We start from the raw sequence: 13,916 nt of genomic DNA on the forward strand, positions 1-13,916 counted from the left end.
CATCAACAGCTAAAGCTGAATATATAGTTGCTGAAAGTCGTTGAGCTCAAATCTTGTGGATGAGGAACCCACTTCGAAACTACAGGCTGTTGATGTCAAAGATTCCAATATTCTGTGACAACACTAGTACCATAACAATCTCCAACAACCCGGTTCAGCACTCGAGAACCAAGCATATTAATATGAGGTATCACTTTATCAAAGAGCATGTCACAAATGGTACTATGGAATTATATTTTGTACCCATAGAGGATCAAATTGCAGACATCTTCATAAAACTGCTTGATAAATCCACTTTCTCTAAGATGGTTAGTGAACTTGGGATGTTAAATCTTTCTAATTGATCTAATTAATAATCAATAACTGCAACTTGTTTCGAAAAAACTATCTTGTTAATTAGTGTCTATATTTGTAGGACTTGTGAAGTTATTTGCGAATATTCAATTCTCGTATTTCAAATATTTACATGGTTGTATCTAATTGATAAATATTTACGCACATAAATATTTTCAGTCCATTTGAAAGTAATTTAAATTTTAATAATTAAATTATGAGTATAATAATGGCAGCATAATTTTGGTTCATAAAATTATAATATTATTAATTTAATAATAATTGTTGTACCTTTATAAGTAGGATTGTGATATATTAAGTTTGGTTGATTTTAAAATAATTTAATATTTCAAAAAAATCACTAAAATTAGATCAAAAGAGCATAAATGATGTTAATAATTTATTGGCATATATCAATTAATGATATATTTGTTAGTAAATTATAAAATATTATTTATGATATTTTATTATTCTCTCAGATATTTTTGTGGAATAAATTTGAAATTAATTTGATTTTATTTCTAAAAGATAACTAAGATTAATAGTAAAACGAAGTGATCAAGAAAATTTTCCAAGTGTCACTTTAGTCTACCGTAGGCACCACTGTAAGGATCCACAGAACCAAGATTATCACTTGGACAAGTTTTTCTTATAATCACTTGAGGTTGAGGCGCCCCTCGATGATAATTATCAGTCAACAATTTAATTTTACTCATAGATTACTTATTTTAAAAAAATTCAGATACTATCTTTCCTTTCTGTTTAGGGATCACATTTGACTTACTTTTGAGCGGTCGTTAAGTTGACCGAAATTTGTTAATATTTTATAATTAAATATAATGAAAGAATAATATTATTGAAAAATATATTTAATTTATTTTAATATATAATTTTCAGTTTTTTAAAATAATATTGGAGTAATTTTATATCTTTTATTTAAATTGTTCAATTTAATAAATAATACATTTACTATTGCAGTTTGATTTCATTAGTTGTAAAATTAATAGTAGTCAAATAGAGACAGCTCTTGGCTTCTGCATTTATACGTGGATCACTGCTTGAATATGTCGATAAGATCTAGGTCCGGGACCATAAATTTCAGGACATCAAAATTTTAAATTAATTTATATCAATTTGAATTTTACAACCACTGCTCAACATATGTTAAAATTCTGAAAATTTGATACATTTTAAATTTTATTTTAACTTTAAAAGATGATCACATCAGTAATTCGGTATAGTTTTCTACAGGTGGACAAACTTGATATTAATGTAGTCAAGGCTTTACAAAAGAGCAGTATAACTTATGTCGGAGATTGCTTAAATATTACACAGGCTATGGATCTTCACACAAATTATTCTGAACAGTGTTGTTATAACTTATATCAAACATGCAACTACCTTGCAAACTAGCTGGAACTGGAGATGACTGCATAACAGAACAGAGTCAGAACTTCTTGATGAAATTGTAGATGTGTGCGCTGATTTCCTCTGGCCGTTCTTCTTGGAGAAAGTGAGCAACACCTTCCATAATCACTAATTCCTGCAGAAATGGTACATCTCTTCTCAGACCTCCTTTATGTATATATTCCTTGACACCTGGTGTATTATATGTTATGTCCAGGTCTCCAACAATGAACTTCACGGGCACCTTCACTTGCACCCCAGTCCAAGGTGCTGTCAGCTCCCAATTTCTGTGACAGAGTCAAGAAATAAATTGGCATACCTCTAGTATTATGTTCGAGAAACAAATATTCTAACAAATTCCGGATATGTATTGAAGATTGTTCGTAATAAAGAGTTTCTTGATGCAAGACTGACTGACTTCTCTGAAGATGCTATAATATAATGTGAAGCTAGGAGACATTAATTAAGTGTACAAACATAGGTCCCACTCTGTATGAATCAATAAATTTGTTTGTAGTCAAACATGCATGATGCAACCCGTCAAATTAGTATATAGTCATATAGATACGGAGTACTATGGGAATGCTTAAAAAACGTAAATCAGATACAGAAGAAGCTTACTTTATCATGTTATCATCAGTTTTCCCTACAGAAAAGAGCAAATAAAAACTTACAGATCCATAGCTCTGTAGTAGTTTAGTCCACCTGTGAAGCCTGTCTGCTTGAATTTGCTTGCATAAAAATTTACATCCTCCTCAGATAACCAAGAAGGAAGTATAAATTCTTCTTCATTTCCCACCAACCCATCTTTATGTATTCGAAGTAGAGCTGGATCCCGAAGTGTGAGCATTTTTTTTATAATGACTGAAGGATCAACACGGGCAAAGTCTTCTTCTGCCACTCCAGGTTCCTACATAAAAAGTCAGCAAAATGAAATCAATAAGAATGGTGATCAAGAACAAAAAACTACTTGATCTAACAAATTAACATTAAAAAACACAACGAGGAAGCTTACATTAATCCTATCTCATAAAAGAAATATTCAAACTCTAAAGTGCAAAGAAAACAATATAACTACATAATTCCATAAAGATCGCCAAAGTTTTCCAATCGTAACCCACGCTTTTATCATAAACAATTAATGACAGCAACTCTTGTTCTCTACCTGAAGGTCTGTGTTGGTCCATTCATAAGTGTCCTTTTAATGATGTATTGCCACCAGTTCCATTGCCAAACGGCCATATCAGTAAAAAAAAATCCCCATGACTTTGACCTCATTTCAATGTGTGCCTAGATGTTCCTGCTTCTGTATTGTCTTAAGTGTTTATGGACGACATACATATAAAGTAAATGGCGTTGGTGACGGAGGCATAGGTGGAAATATTTGCAAAGAGTAGCGGTAGCTTTATCAATAATTGGAATGTGAGAATTATCAATAACAACAATATTACTAAGAGGATTACAATATTAATAAACCTACATTGTTGGGGGGGGGGGAGGGTTGATCAACTTTCTACATACCATCTTTCTTAAGGAGTTTGGAGATTCAAAAAAAACTGATGCAACATCTCTTGCTTAAAGATCAGAAGCATAAGTTTGTTCCCAGTGTGTGAGAACGAAGCATCACTTGTATACTACCGCGTGACCTATACTACCGCATGGCAATGAGGTAAGGTACAGGCACGGTGGTGTCTGCCATCACCACTGCAACAGTTATTTCGACAATGAGTGGGGTGGAAAGAGTATGTTTTACTGTGGATAAGAAGTTGCCCCAGAATTTGGTTGGCGGTTATGAATTCCACTAATTTGACACGGTTATAATTTCAGCTATTGCTGGAATGTGAGGAGAGGTGGGAAAAGATCCTTGGGGATCTCGAAGGCCGAGAGTTATTAGTTTATTTATTAAACTCATCATGGTTTACACTGCATACTCCCTTCGGAGGACAAAAACAAACTGTAAAACCGTTCAACAGAAATATGGGAAAAATGCTTGAACTTGATTGACAAGAACAATAAGTTGTTTCCACGAGCCATTACGGAGAACAGAAATTCTCTAGTAAGGTGTCAGATAACCGACTTCCCTGGCGAGGCCCTGCTACACTTGTTCTCCTAGAAGATGTCTCTTACGAGGTCCAACTCCAAGTATCAAGAGTCTTGCAGTTAGGTTGTTATCATTTTTTCTTTTCCTTTATTTTGCCAAGTAGAGTTTGGCTGTTTTGATAATAGTGAAGAACAAATCTTATGAGATCGTTTGCAGATCCATCAGTGGATGATCGCATCGACCTCAAAGATGGTCATCAATGTTACTAGGAAGAGGATCTATAATATTAATGTAATTCGGCACAGTGTGCTTCACCTGAGGAAAATATTAAAACTGGAAAATTCCAGGACTGACGTCTTATATTCAATATTATATCAATTATATGGTATCACTTTTTTTATCTGAGGGAATTATGTATGAGACTGAAATATAATATTTTTTATTTAATTTCATTATGTTTTTGTTTTATAAAAATGACAATAGGTGATTTACAGGTTTTAACAAGGATGAATCTTCTATATAATCCTGCGCAAAAAACATAGCCATGGAGTAGTATATCGTGACCTTTCAAAAAGGTTAAGATTAAGATAATCGAATACTTTTTTTATATTAAATTATATATATATATATAATGAACAAATTGTTAACACCAAATGATTAATAAACTCCAAGTATTACTATTAAAGCTCCATTTAAATGTGTATATTTATATTACATAATTGTCCATAACCCTCATGCAACTATCACATATCTATGGTTCGTATAGGTGATTAAATAATTTACATTTAAAAATGGAGCTGAAATAGTAAAACATTGAGCTTATCTACTTAATATTCTATCACATAATAACTTCAACTTAAACACTGCTGACTTGCGAGATTCTCAATGATACACATAACATGTTGAATGCTCGATTGAATCAAAACGATTAGGCAAATTAGATTGAAAGATGTTTTAAGAAATTTAAAGAATGGACAAAATATTTATATAAATCACCCGAAATTTGGACAAGTTAAAATTATCACTGAAAGCAGAACACATAGAATGCAAAGGCTTTTTCTTAGGATTTCTACGCAAAAGCACACGACTCATAAAAACCAAAGCCTTGATTCTAATTGGGTAGGATCCTACAAAAATGCTAGGACCAACCAAAAACACCATCTACATTCAAATAATCCAACAGAGCAACAACCAAGAAGGTCACCGAATATGTGGTGGATGGTGTAGGTGGCAGAAGAAGGCACAGCGTCAACATAATCACTGAGGTCAGGAGCGATGGGATGATAACCAAGGGAAGAAAGACAATATTCGGTGATGCCATGAGTACCAGAGTTTTGGGAAGCCTTGGAGGAAGAGGATGGGTTGGCCTTGGCTGATGCCAGCTATATCTATGTTTATTCAATTACTTGTATTTTCTACATGGTTAGAACTTTTGCATGGGTTTCATGTTTTGAGAAAGGTGATACTTTGGTAATAAAACATATCCTAAAACAGCATCTTCTTCATAATAATAAAAATAAAAATAAAAAGAATCCACCTTAAGATATATTATAAATAAGTTATATGTGTTGGATATGCTTTTAGGATGAATTTTCAAAAAAATAAAATAAAAATGGTTATAATATTTTGTGACTGTAATGGTTAAGAAAATGTTTTTTTTTTATCATAACTATAATTATAATAGTTTTTTTAAATCAAAATAAAAAAGAGTTTGCCGGATTTTACAAGCATGAGATATAATGCACATTCTCACCTTCTACAACAAGAGGTATATGGTTGTGGTCTTGTGGATGTTGATAACAATAAGAGCTGAGGCAGGGAATTGAAAGGTTGTGTTGAATGCAGGCGGATGGTGGTAGTGTGTGTATGGTGGGCAGAAGAGAGGTGAGATTAGTATTAAAGAGTAGAATATTAAGATTGGAATCTTGCTAGGGTGCAGGCGTGCTCCACTGTAAGTTGAATGAAAGGGAAAATCCGAATTGAGAGCAAGATACTGTAGGAATTTTGGATTGATCAAGGACATTAAAAGGATTCATGACTAGTTCTACGTTCAGTGCCCAAACAAGTTTAGGAAGAGTAAACACCAAAAAACATACAGATCAAATGTAGTAGTAGTATTTACACTGTCTAGCACATAAAACTTCAAAATTGCTGACTTAATCCTAACGACCATTCTCATACAATTAAATAGCACGAGTGTACAATCAAAGCAAGAGCCATCAAAATCGAAAGTTTCGAAAAAGACAAATCACCTGAAACCTGCACATGTAATAATCATCGCCAAAAGCAGCACGTAACGACTGCAAAGGCCTCCTATTCGGATTTCTGGGCGAGAACACAACACTCAAACTAACAAAAGCCTTAATCCTATCAGGCCTAAGCCTACAAAACCACCAACCAATAAAAGAACCCCAATCATGGCCCACCAAAAACACCTTATCAATGTTGAAAAAATCCAACAAAGCAACTAAATCACCGACCACATGGTGAACCGTGTAGCTGGTGGGAGAAGGCGGGGAATCAGAGTCGCCGTAGCCACGGAGGTCAGGAGCGATGGCACGGTAACCGAGGGAAGAAAGGGAGAGTAATTGGTGGCGCCAGGAGTACCAGAGTTCAGGGAAGCCGTGGAGGAATAGGATTGGTTGGCCTGAACCTATTTCGGCTATGTGGAGGTTTATGTTGTTGGCTTGGATTGTTCTGTGTTTTATGTTCTCCATCTTTGATGATCAACTGTGTGTTGGATCAGAATCACTGATTAGTGATGCTTTTTTGGGACGAGAAACGAGACTTTGACGCACAAAGCCAAATGGTGGTGTTTGTTTTACTTTTAGTACTGCTATACTTTTCAAGACGATAATGTTTGTTAGAGACTAGGGTGTTGTGTAGCACTGTCGTCTTACTTCGTGGGTCTATTTTTTTGGGACCCCTAACCATTTTCAATAGGTAAATTTAGGTCTATATGAATTTAACCAAACCAGGTTACCATGATCCAGAAAAATTTAAAAAAGTTATTCCTTCTCGGGAACTCGAATCTCTCTTAAATAATTGTATTCCAGCTGAGCTTAGGAAGAAAAAAAATCTTTGGCGCTCCCTTTTTTTTACAACGCTCAAGTGATTTAATTGTGTAGTTAATATTAATATTTTTTTAATTTTAATTTTATAAAAAAATATATAACTAAAATTTTAATTTACGAAAAAAAATTAAAAAATATTAATTTTAGCTATCTAATCAAAACACCAATACACATATGCCAAATATAAGAACATCAATTAATAAAAAATAGAGGGAGTAACGTCCTTAATTTGTTTGAACGATTTGTGGTGTGCTGTCCTGTTGGTACACAAGTGACCCTTTTTTATATGTGTTTACCTTATTAATAATGATATACACTTGTATGTACAAAATTTTTCACCAATAAAAATGAGACAACTCATTAAAAATGTATAAAATTTAGTGTTAAGTATGCCCATCAATACAAGTTAAAATAATCCTCGTTAAAAACTTATCGAACTTGAACTTAAACGAGTTGATATTTCTATTCGTGTATTAAATTATTAAAAAAAAGTATTCACAAACAAATTGTGTATATGTTTCATGAATTTATTAAAAAAATGTTTCATAAATTCTCACTACAGATGACTTAGCTATCACAATTCTTTCGATAACTATGATGAACTTCCATATTATAACATTAGTGTAGACAAATCAAGAGTAGTAAATGTTGTATAAACAAAAAATTAATTCATCTTGTTAATGGAAATTCAAATTAAATAGTGGTTTCACATAAAATGTAGGAAATATTTCTGAAAAGTAGTTTACTTATTTATTAAAACTATTAAATGATTGAGTGAGAAGGATGATTTTTTTTTTGTAAAAATAATGTATCTTTAATTACAATAAACAAATTAAAATACTATTGTATTAAATAAATTGGTTATTAAAAATAGACAAAAAATAAAAATATTTATAAAAATGGTATTTTTTTATTAAAATTAGTAAGTTGAATAGAATTTGAAAATAAAAGGTATTTTTAAAAAGTGTAATTTTAATTAATTTTAAAAAGTATGAAATTATTATTTATAAAAACATTATAACCGGAAAAGCGAGCGGAATATAATATTGCACTACCCCTTGCCAAAATATTGGAAAACACGTTTTGCTCAGTACAAATACTAGCCTGACGCATGAACTTCATTAATATTTTTATATTATTTAAAAGTATATTAAAAAAATAGATCATTATCTTATTAATATTTATAAATAATAATATAAATATTTATTTTTGGCGGGATTCAAAATTGAATATTGGGCGGTGTATAAACAATAATATAAATATTTGTTGTTGGTGGGATTCGAACCTCCGAGTTTTAGTAGTGTATAAATAATAATATAAATATTTGTTGTTGACGGGGTTTGAACTGGAGTTTGATTAGTATATATTCTTTTAGTATTTGAATGTAGCAGTCCTGATTATTTGATAAAAAATACCAAATTATACTCCGTTCTGATTATTACGGTATAATATATGATAGGGAGAAAAATAAAACCTGATTGCGCAATTAATATCGCATTAATTATGCCCGGATTGGGCCGACAATAAAGCCCCTTTATGAAGGCCCAAAACCCTGAATATTAATTATTTTGGTAAATAATAAAAATGGGAAGAATCAGCTTTTGTTAAAAGTCGTAGAAAAGATATGAGTCCTTGTGGATCAACCCCCAAGAGGCCTTATAGGATAAGCAATCAGTTTCCTACTTCCTAGGACTCCAAAGTTCACTCTAATTCTGAGACTTGTCCAAGTCTCCTTACCCTAATCTAATTCAAAGGCATCTCATGCCTATATAAGGGTTTCACCCCACAAATCAGAACTACATTTTTTGATTTGATCATGGGCAAATAGAAAGGTACGTAGGCATCTTGTTAATGTAGATCGAGTTATGAGGTACAAGAGCATTCAAATCGAGCCTCGAATCTCACGAACCCTAGCAATAAATTCGACCTAGTTTTTAATCCATAATATTTGGCGCCGTCGGTGGGAAAGCATAACAACAACCATGGTGAGAATACAGAGCGGAAACACTGCCCCTAAAGGAACATCGGTTGGGACAACCTAACCGATTTCGTCAGTGGTAGAGATACCCCCGCATTCAACCTATGCCTCCACTCAAGGAGGAACTCTGGTGGGGGCAACCGAGGCACAACCTCAAGGGACGGATACTCCTACTCTTCAAGGGACGAATGCCCAATTTCAGCAGTTACAAGCACCTGTGAATCCTCAACCCGTTGGTATGAGTATTCAACAATTGTGACCACTAACCCCCCTTACGGGATGCCCTTATACCCAGAGGTTGGAGGGAGTGGGCACTTCAACCGGAGTGAAGTACAAGGGCAGACGCCCCAATACATACGTGGTTTGATTCCTATTCCGGAAGATCAAGAATTCTCTGGGTCTTATACTGAGAGAGCCTCCGAATTTTCGGATGATGACGTGGCTCCAAGAAAGAGGTGTGCTGGTAATTCTCTGTGCTTGATTTGTTGTACTTCTGTTGGTGTAATTTGAATTGTACTTTTGGATTTCTGGTTTGATGACTGTAACCTTAACTTAGTTTTGAATTTGTTGAACTTAATGGAGTGTATGCACTCCTAATGCTTCGTAATCTTTAAGACAGGTGCATAACTTTGTTCAATTTAATCAGTGAACCACACTTATTGACATGAACACTTTTGTTCTATGTAATATAATCAACATTCTGTTACTTTTGTTGGTGCATACACTATAATATTTGTAATGCAAATTTGCTTTCAAAATTCACTAACCAGTCTATGAAGGAACAAGATGGAATTTATATTTGGACACTCATAATATGATCTGGAACTCATTACAATACATTGTTATTGACTTATTAAGCCTGTTCATTTCTATATTATGCAGAATTTAAGTTAAATTGGTTATTTCAGGAAATTTGAATTGCTGATATACAATATTAAGTCTAAATACTAAGTATAGTAGTTTGTCATGATAATCTCTGTTATTTGGACCTATCTCTTTGCTTCCTATTCTATTGTCCAATTATCAAAATCACTCTATTTAAACTGATTGTTGTGTTAGCTTGGATTTCTGTACTGTTTGATACTCTGCAGGAATGAAGCTCAAATTCACTTTTAAAAATTTAAAAGGGAAATCAGTCAAATTGCAACCCCAAAGCAGATCTACAAGAAACTGCAGAAACAAGACTTCAGGTAAGGAAGATATGAAAATTCATGTGTTTTTCATTTCTTTTTAAACCAACCCCAAAGCATCTATCTTTGGCTGATCTGCTAAGGTAAAAACATGTATAAATTTAACCTTCTATCTATTTAGCATTTGATTCTAGAATAGCAAAGTTAGTATCAGTCAAATCAATTAAAATGTATTAGCATGTTCAATCTGTAAAAATCATGTTGTGAAGACTGACATGTTGTATGCTAGAAGTATAAGAGTGTATGTACACTGAATCAACTAGAATGTATTATCATTTGATCCTGTAATTGGTTAGATGTTGAGATTATTCTGTCAAAATAGATGATGGTATGAATTGTTAGACTGTACAACACTTGAATGTATCAGGTAATGCTGAATGAAAAGTTATGTAGCTTATTGTTTGGCAACTCTTTGTAATTTAAACAAAGATTATTATACACTAATTTTCAGTTAGCTAAAAGACATGCATACGAAACTGGCCTATAAAAGGAAATATATATACAAATTCGAATCATGATTAATTTATGTACTTCCGTTCTTTCTGTAAAAACACCAAAATTGATCCCATACACCTGTTTTAAATTGATTGAATTTTTGATATCACAATCATAGTTTCTGTTAATAAAAAGTCTAGCTCAAAGAGGTTAATCACTTGTCTTGCATAACAATGTGGTTTCTAGTATATCAAGCAACTTAAAGCTTTTCTCAAAATCTTAACTTGTATTAATAAACATTTTTCTTGATCTCAAATAAAATATCATTCGATAAAATACATATTGTTGTTCAGCTAATCTTATCTGATTAACTCATTTAAACTCACAAGTATGATCTCTAAAAACTCTTGCATGTCTTCTTATATTGAGTTTTGATCAAATAAGATGTAAAATGAAAAATGGATGCACGTATGGTGTGATCACACTCTAAATTAAACATAACTTGACTACTTACAGTCACTTTAACAAATCCGAATGCATACTTGCTAATATATTGAGTAATCAAACATCCAAATTTGTATTATACTCTTTGATCTTTCAAGTATATTTGATCAAAAATAATATCTAACCATGCATGTATGCTACAATATTTGTACTTACTATGTATCAAATCAATACTACTAATAATATTTGAGCCATGCATATATTGATAATGCTTTTTGGATATTTTCCAAACAAAAGGGGAAGAGAGACCCCCCAAAATTTTCAAATATTTAACTTTTGTTAGATAATCATTGTGCTTCTATATTTATGAAAAATCTAACAAAGTTTTTGCAGGAATTATCCTAAGAGAGGAATCAAGCTAAGTCCCACAAACTGTATGTGCAAAAATATTTTTAAACTCATGCATACACCAAGGGGAACCACACACTTGAAAATTTTAAATTTTATGTTTGTTTGCAAATACCAAAAAGGGGAAGATTGAAAAAATATCTTCGATATATTATTTATTTTGGTATTTGTACGATTAAACATAAAATTTAATTACACGTAGATCCTCTCCATTAGGACATGATTTTAATTGATCCAAACCAAAGTCAAATGGTGAGACTAGTAAAATTATTTTCAAGTATATTCATATAAAAGAGATATTCCATTATTCTAAAACATCAAAATTATATCGTTATGAAATATATATCTAAGACAATATGATCAAAGAAGAAATATCAAGACATGATATTTCTCAAATCTTAGTTGCAACATCAATAAGGCAACAAACTCGAAAAATGGATATATCAGAAATATTCCTTAGAAGACTCATGCTATATCATAAATATTTTACTCTTCGCTTCAAAATATATTTTTATATTCATAAAAAGAGTTTTTATCCAAATTTAATTAATATTCATGATTGAAATATTAATATCCATTTTTATAACTCATTCCATGTATACGTGAAGTAATTTTCTCTCTTTTCGTAAAATCAGCATTTCTCGGAGAAAATTATTTAAAAATACTCTAAAATATTTCCTACCATCCAAATATATTTTATATATTAGGAAATATATTTTAAGTATTTATTCAAGTCAAAACTTTGGTCAAAAGAACCATATATTTAATTTCAAGACCAATGGTATTTTTACTCGGAAGAAAAGGCTGACAGAATAGTCTATATTTTAAATAAAATACTTCCACTCACTATAATGACTTGAAATTTGGTATGGATCATTTAAATGGTATTTTCTATGCATGGTAAAAATTTCATTACATTTCGATAATTTTTGTCCGGGCACACGTTTCGAGGCAGTTGGTCCAATAGTTGACCACATTTGACCTAGTTACCATTGACCAAAGTTGACCAAAACTTTCAGGACATCATTTTATAATATTTAGGTAATTATTATATTTTTTATGGTATTTATTTGAGAGTTTTTAGGGTGGTCATATTTAATGGTGCTTAATGCTTAATAAAAATGATTAAACAATGATTAAAAGAAAAGGAAAATATATATTTATTCAAATATATCAGCTGAGTTTTTGAACCCATAAAGTTGTTTTTCTTATATGGCTATGTCAAATAAACACAACCTACTTGCCAAGTCATCAATCCATGTGACATACAACATCCACCATCCATATTCTTCAATTCTCCGCCATTCAATCCACCTAATTTCTCCTATAAATAAACCCCCACCCCAACTCATTTCAACCAAGCTAAAGAGCCACAAAGTTGCTGGGATTTTTTTAAGAAGTGCTTCTCTTCATCTCTTTCAAATTCTATACACACACGTCTTCTCAAAAATCTTCTCTATCTTAAATATATATACATATATACAAGATTTTTGAAACTCAAGCTTAACTTCACCCAACCAAGCTTGTTCGCACCAAGTGAGCTTATCCACTACCACTCTCCGGCCTCCAGAAGGGCTTCCCAAGTTCGTTCATAGTGCCAAAATCCGGCCGAACCTCCGGCGAATTTTTCTAGTGAACTTTTCCGACCGTTTTTCAAAAGTGGTAAATTTTAGCTTCTTCTTTGAGTTTCCTTTATTTGAGCTCTGTGTTAGAAAAAATGGATCTTAAATCATAATTTTTATTATATTCTTGATGATAATCCTAAAATCTAATGATTGAAAGTTGTTACATGATATGTGAACTTAAACTTTTATATATGGATCTAAGTATTTTCTTAGTGAAATCCATAGAGAAATAAAGTTGAAACTAGTAGCTTGTAAAAGCTTTAAATGGAGAATGTGTCATTTGCCCCACATTGAAAATAAATAAAGTGAGGATTTTATTTATTTGTGATTTAATTTTTTAATTAGAATTAATTTATCAGTCGGGATGGGCTATTGTTTCTGTTGGGTTTGGTCACTTTGTAAGTGGGCTGAGTCAGATTCAATGAATCTGGACATGTAACTGATAATATATATTCATAACTTAAAATATTAAAACTGATTTAATGTGTGGATTAAATATAAAAGCTGTTACATTTTATTTAAATTCAAAATCAGCAGTTTTAATTTATGTATTAAATGAGCAGTTTTGATTTCTGATATTAAAGTCTATTAATGTCAGGGTGGTCAGTTACACTTAGTCTCTATTATAAATAGAGGCCTAAGTTGTTGATGAAAAAACACCACACCCTGCATTCTCTTCTCTCCCAAACACAATTCTGAAGTGCTGGTTTTTTCCGGCTACTGAGGTGCTAGTCGGAGTTGCATTTGTTGTTGCTGTGAACATCAAGTCCGGAGCTGTTTTATCCTGGAGGAGGCATTACAAGCAACCCAACGCAGCAGGTGGGGGAAATTATCTCTTCAAGAGCAGTCAGGGCTTCGAGCAAGGCCTGGCGACTCAGCTATTTTTTTTGTTTCTTGTTGCATTGTACATGTTGGCTACCACTGCTTTTCTGCTTGTTTATCACCGTGTTAAAGTTTTGATTACTGGTACGCTTTCGTTTC

General features: G+C 32.4%; 1 protein-coding gene across 1 annotated transcript; it reads right to left on the bottom strand.

Moving 5' to 3' along the window:
• Positions 1-1,557: 1,557 nt before the first annotated feature.
• On the bottom strand, positions 1,558-6,643 carry LOC141708613 (epoxide hydrolase 1-like). Its single transcript, XM_074512323.1, has 3 exons — positions 6,034-6,643; positions 2,415-2,650; positions 1,558-2,027 (listed from the first exon to the last, which is right to left on the bottom strand). The coding sequence occupies exons 1-3, from the start codon at positions 6,496-6,498 to the stop codon at positions 1,781-1,783; spliced, it is 948 nt and encodes a 315-aa protein (XP_074368424.1). The 5' UTR covers positions 6,499-6,643; the 3' UTR covers positions 1,558-1,780.
• Positions 6,644-13,916: the final 7,273 nt, after the last annotated feature.

This window comes from Apium graveolens, chromosome 2, assembly GCF_009905375.1.
Source record: "Apium graveolens cultivar Ventura chromosome 2, ASM990537v1, whole genome shotgun sequence".
In the NCBI taxonomy this organism is placed as follows: domain Eukaryota; kingdom Viridiplantae; phylum Streptophyta; class Magnoliopsida; order Apiales; family Apiaceae; genus Apium; species Apium graveolens.

Excerpts from the sequence above, each read along its gene's own strand:
- LOC141708613 (XM_074512323.1), bottom strand. The coding sequence starts at position 6,498 with ATGGAGAACATAAAACACAGAACAATCCAAGCCAACAACATAAACCTC. Across the intron at positions 2,651-6,033 it reads ATTACATGTGCAGGTTTCAG|GAACCTGGAGTGGCAGAAGA; the intron begins GTGATTTGTCTT and ends CTTTTTATGTAG. Across the intron at positions 2,028-2,414 it reads TACTACAGAGCTATGGATCT|AAATTGGGAGCTGACAGCAC; the intron begins GTAAGTTTTTAT and ends ACTCTGTCACAG.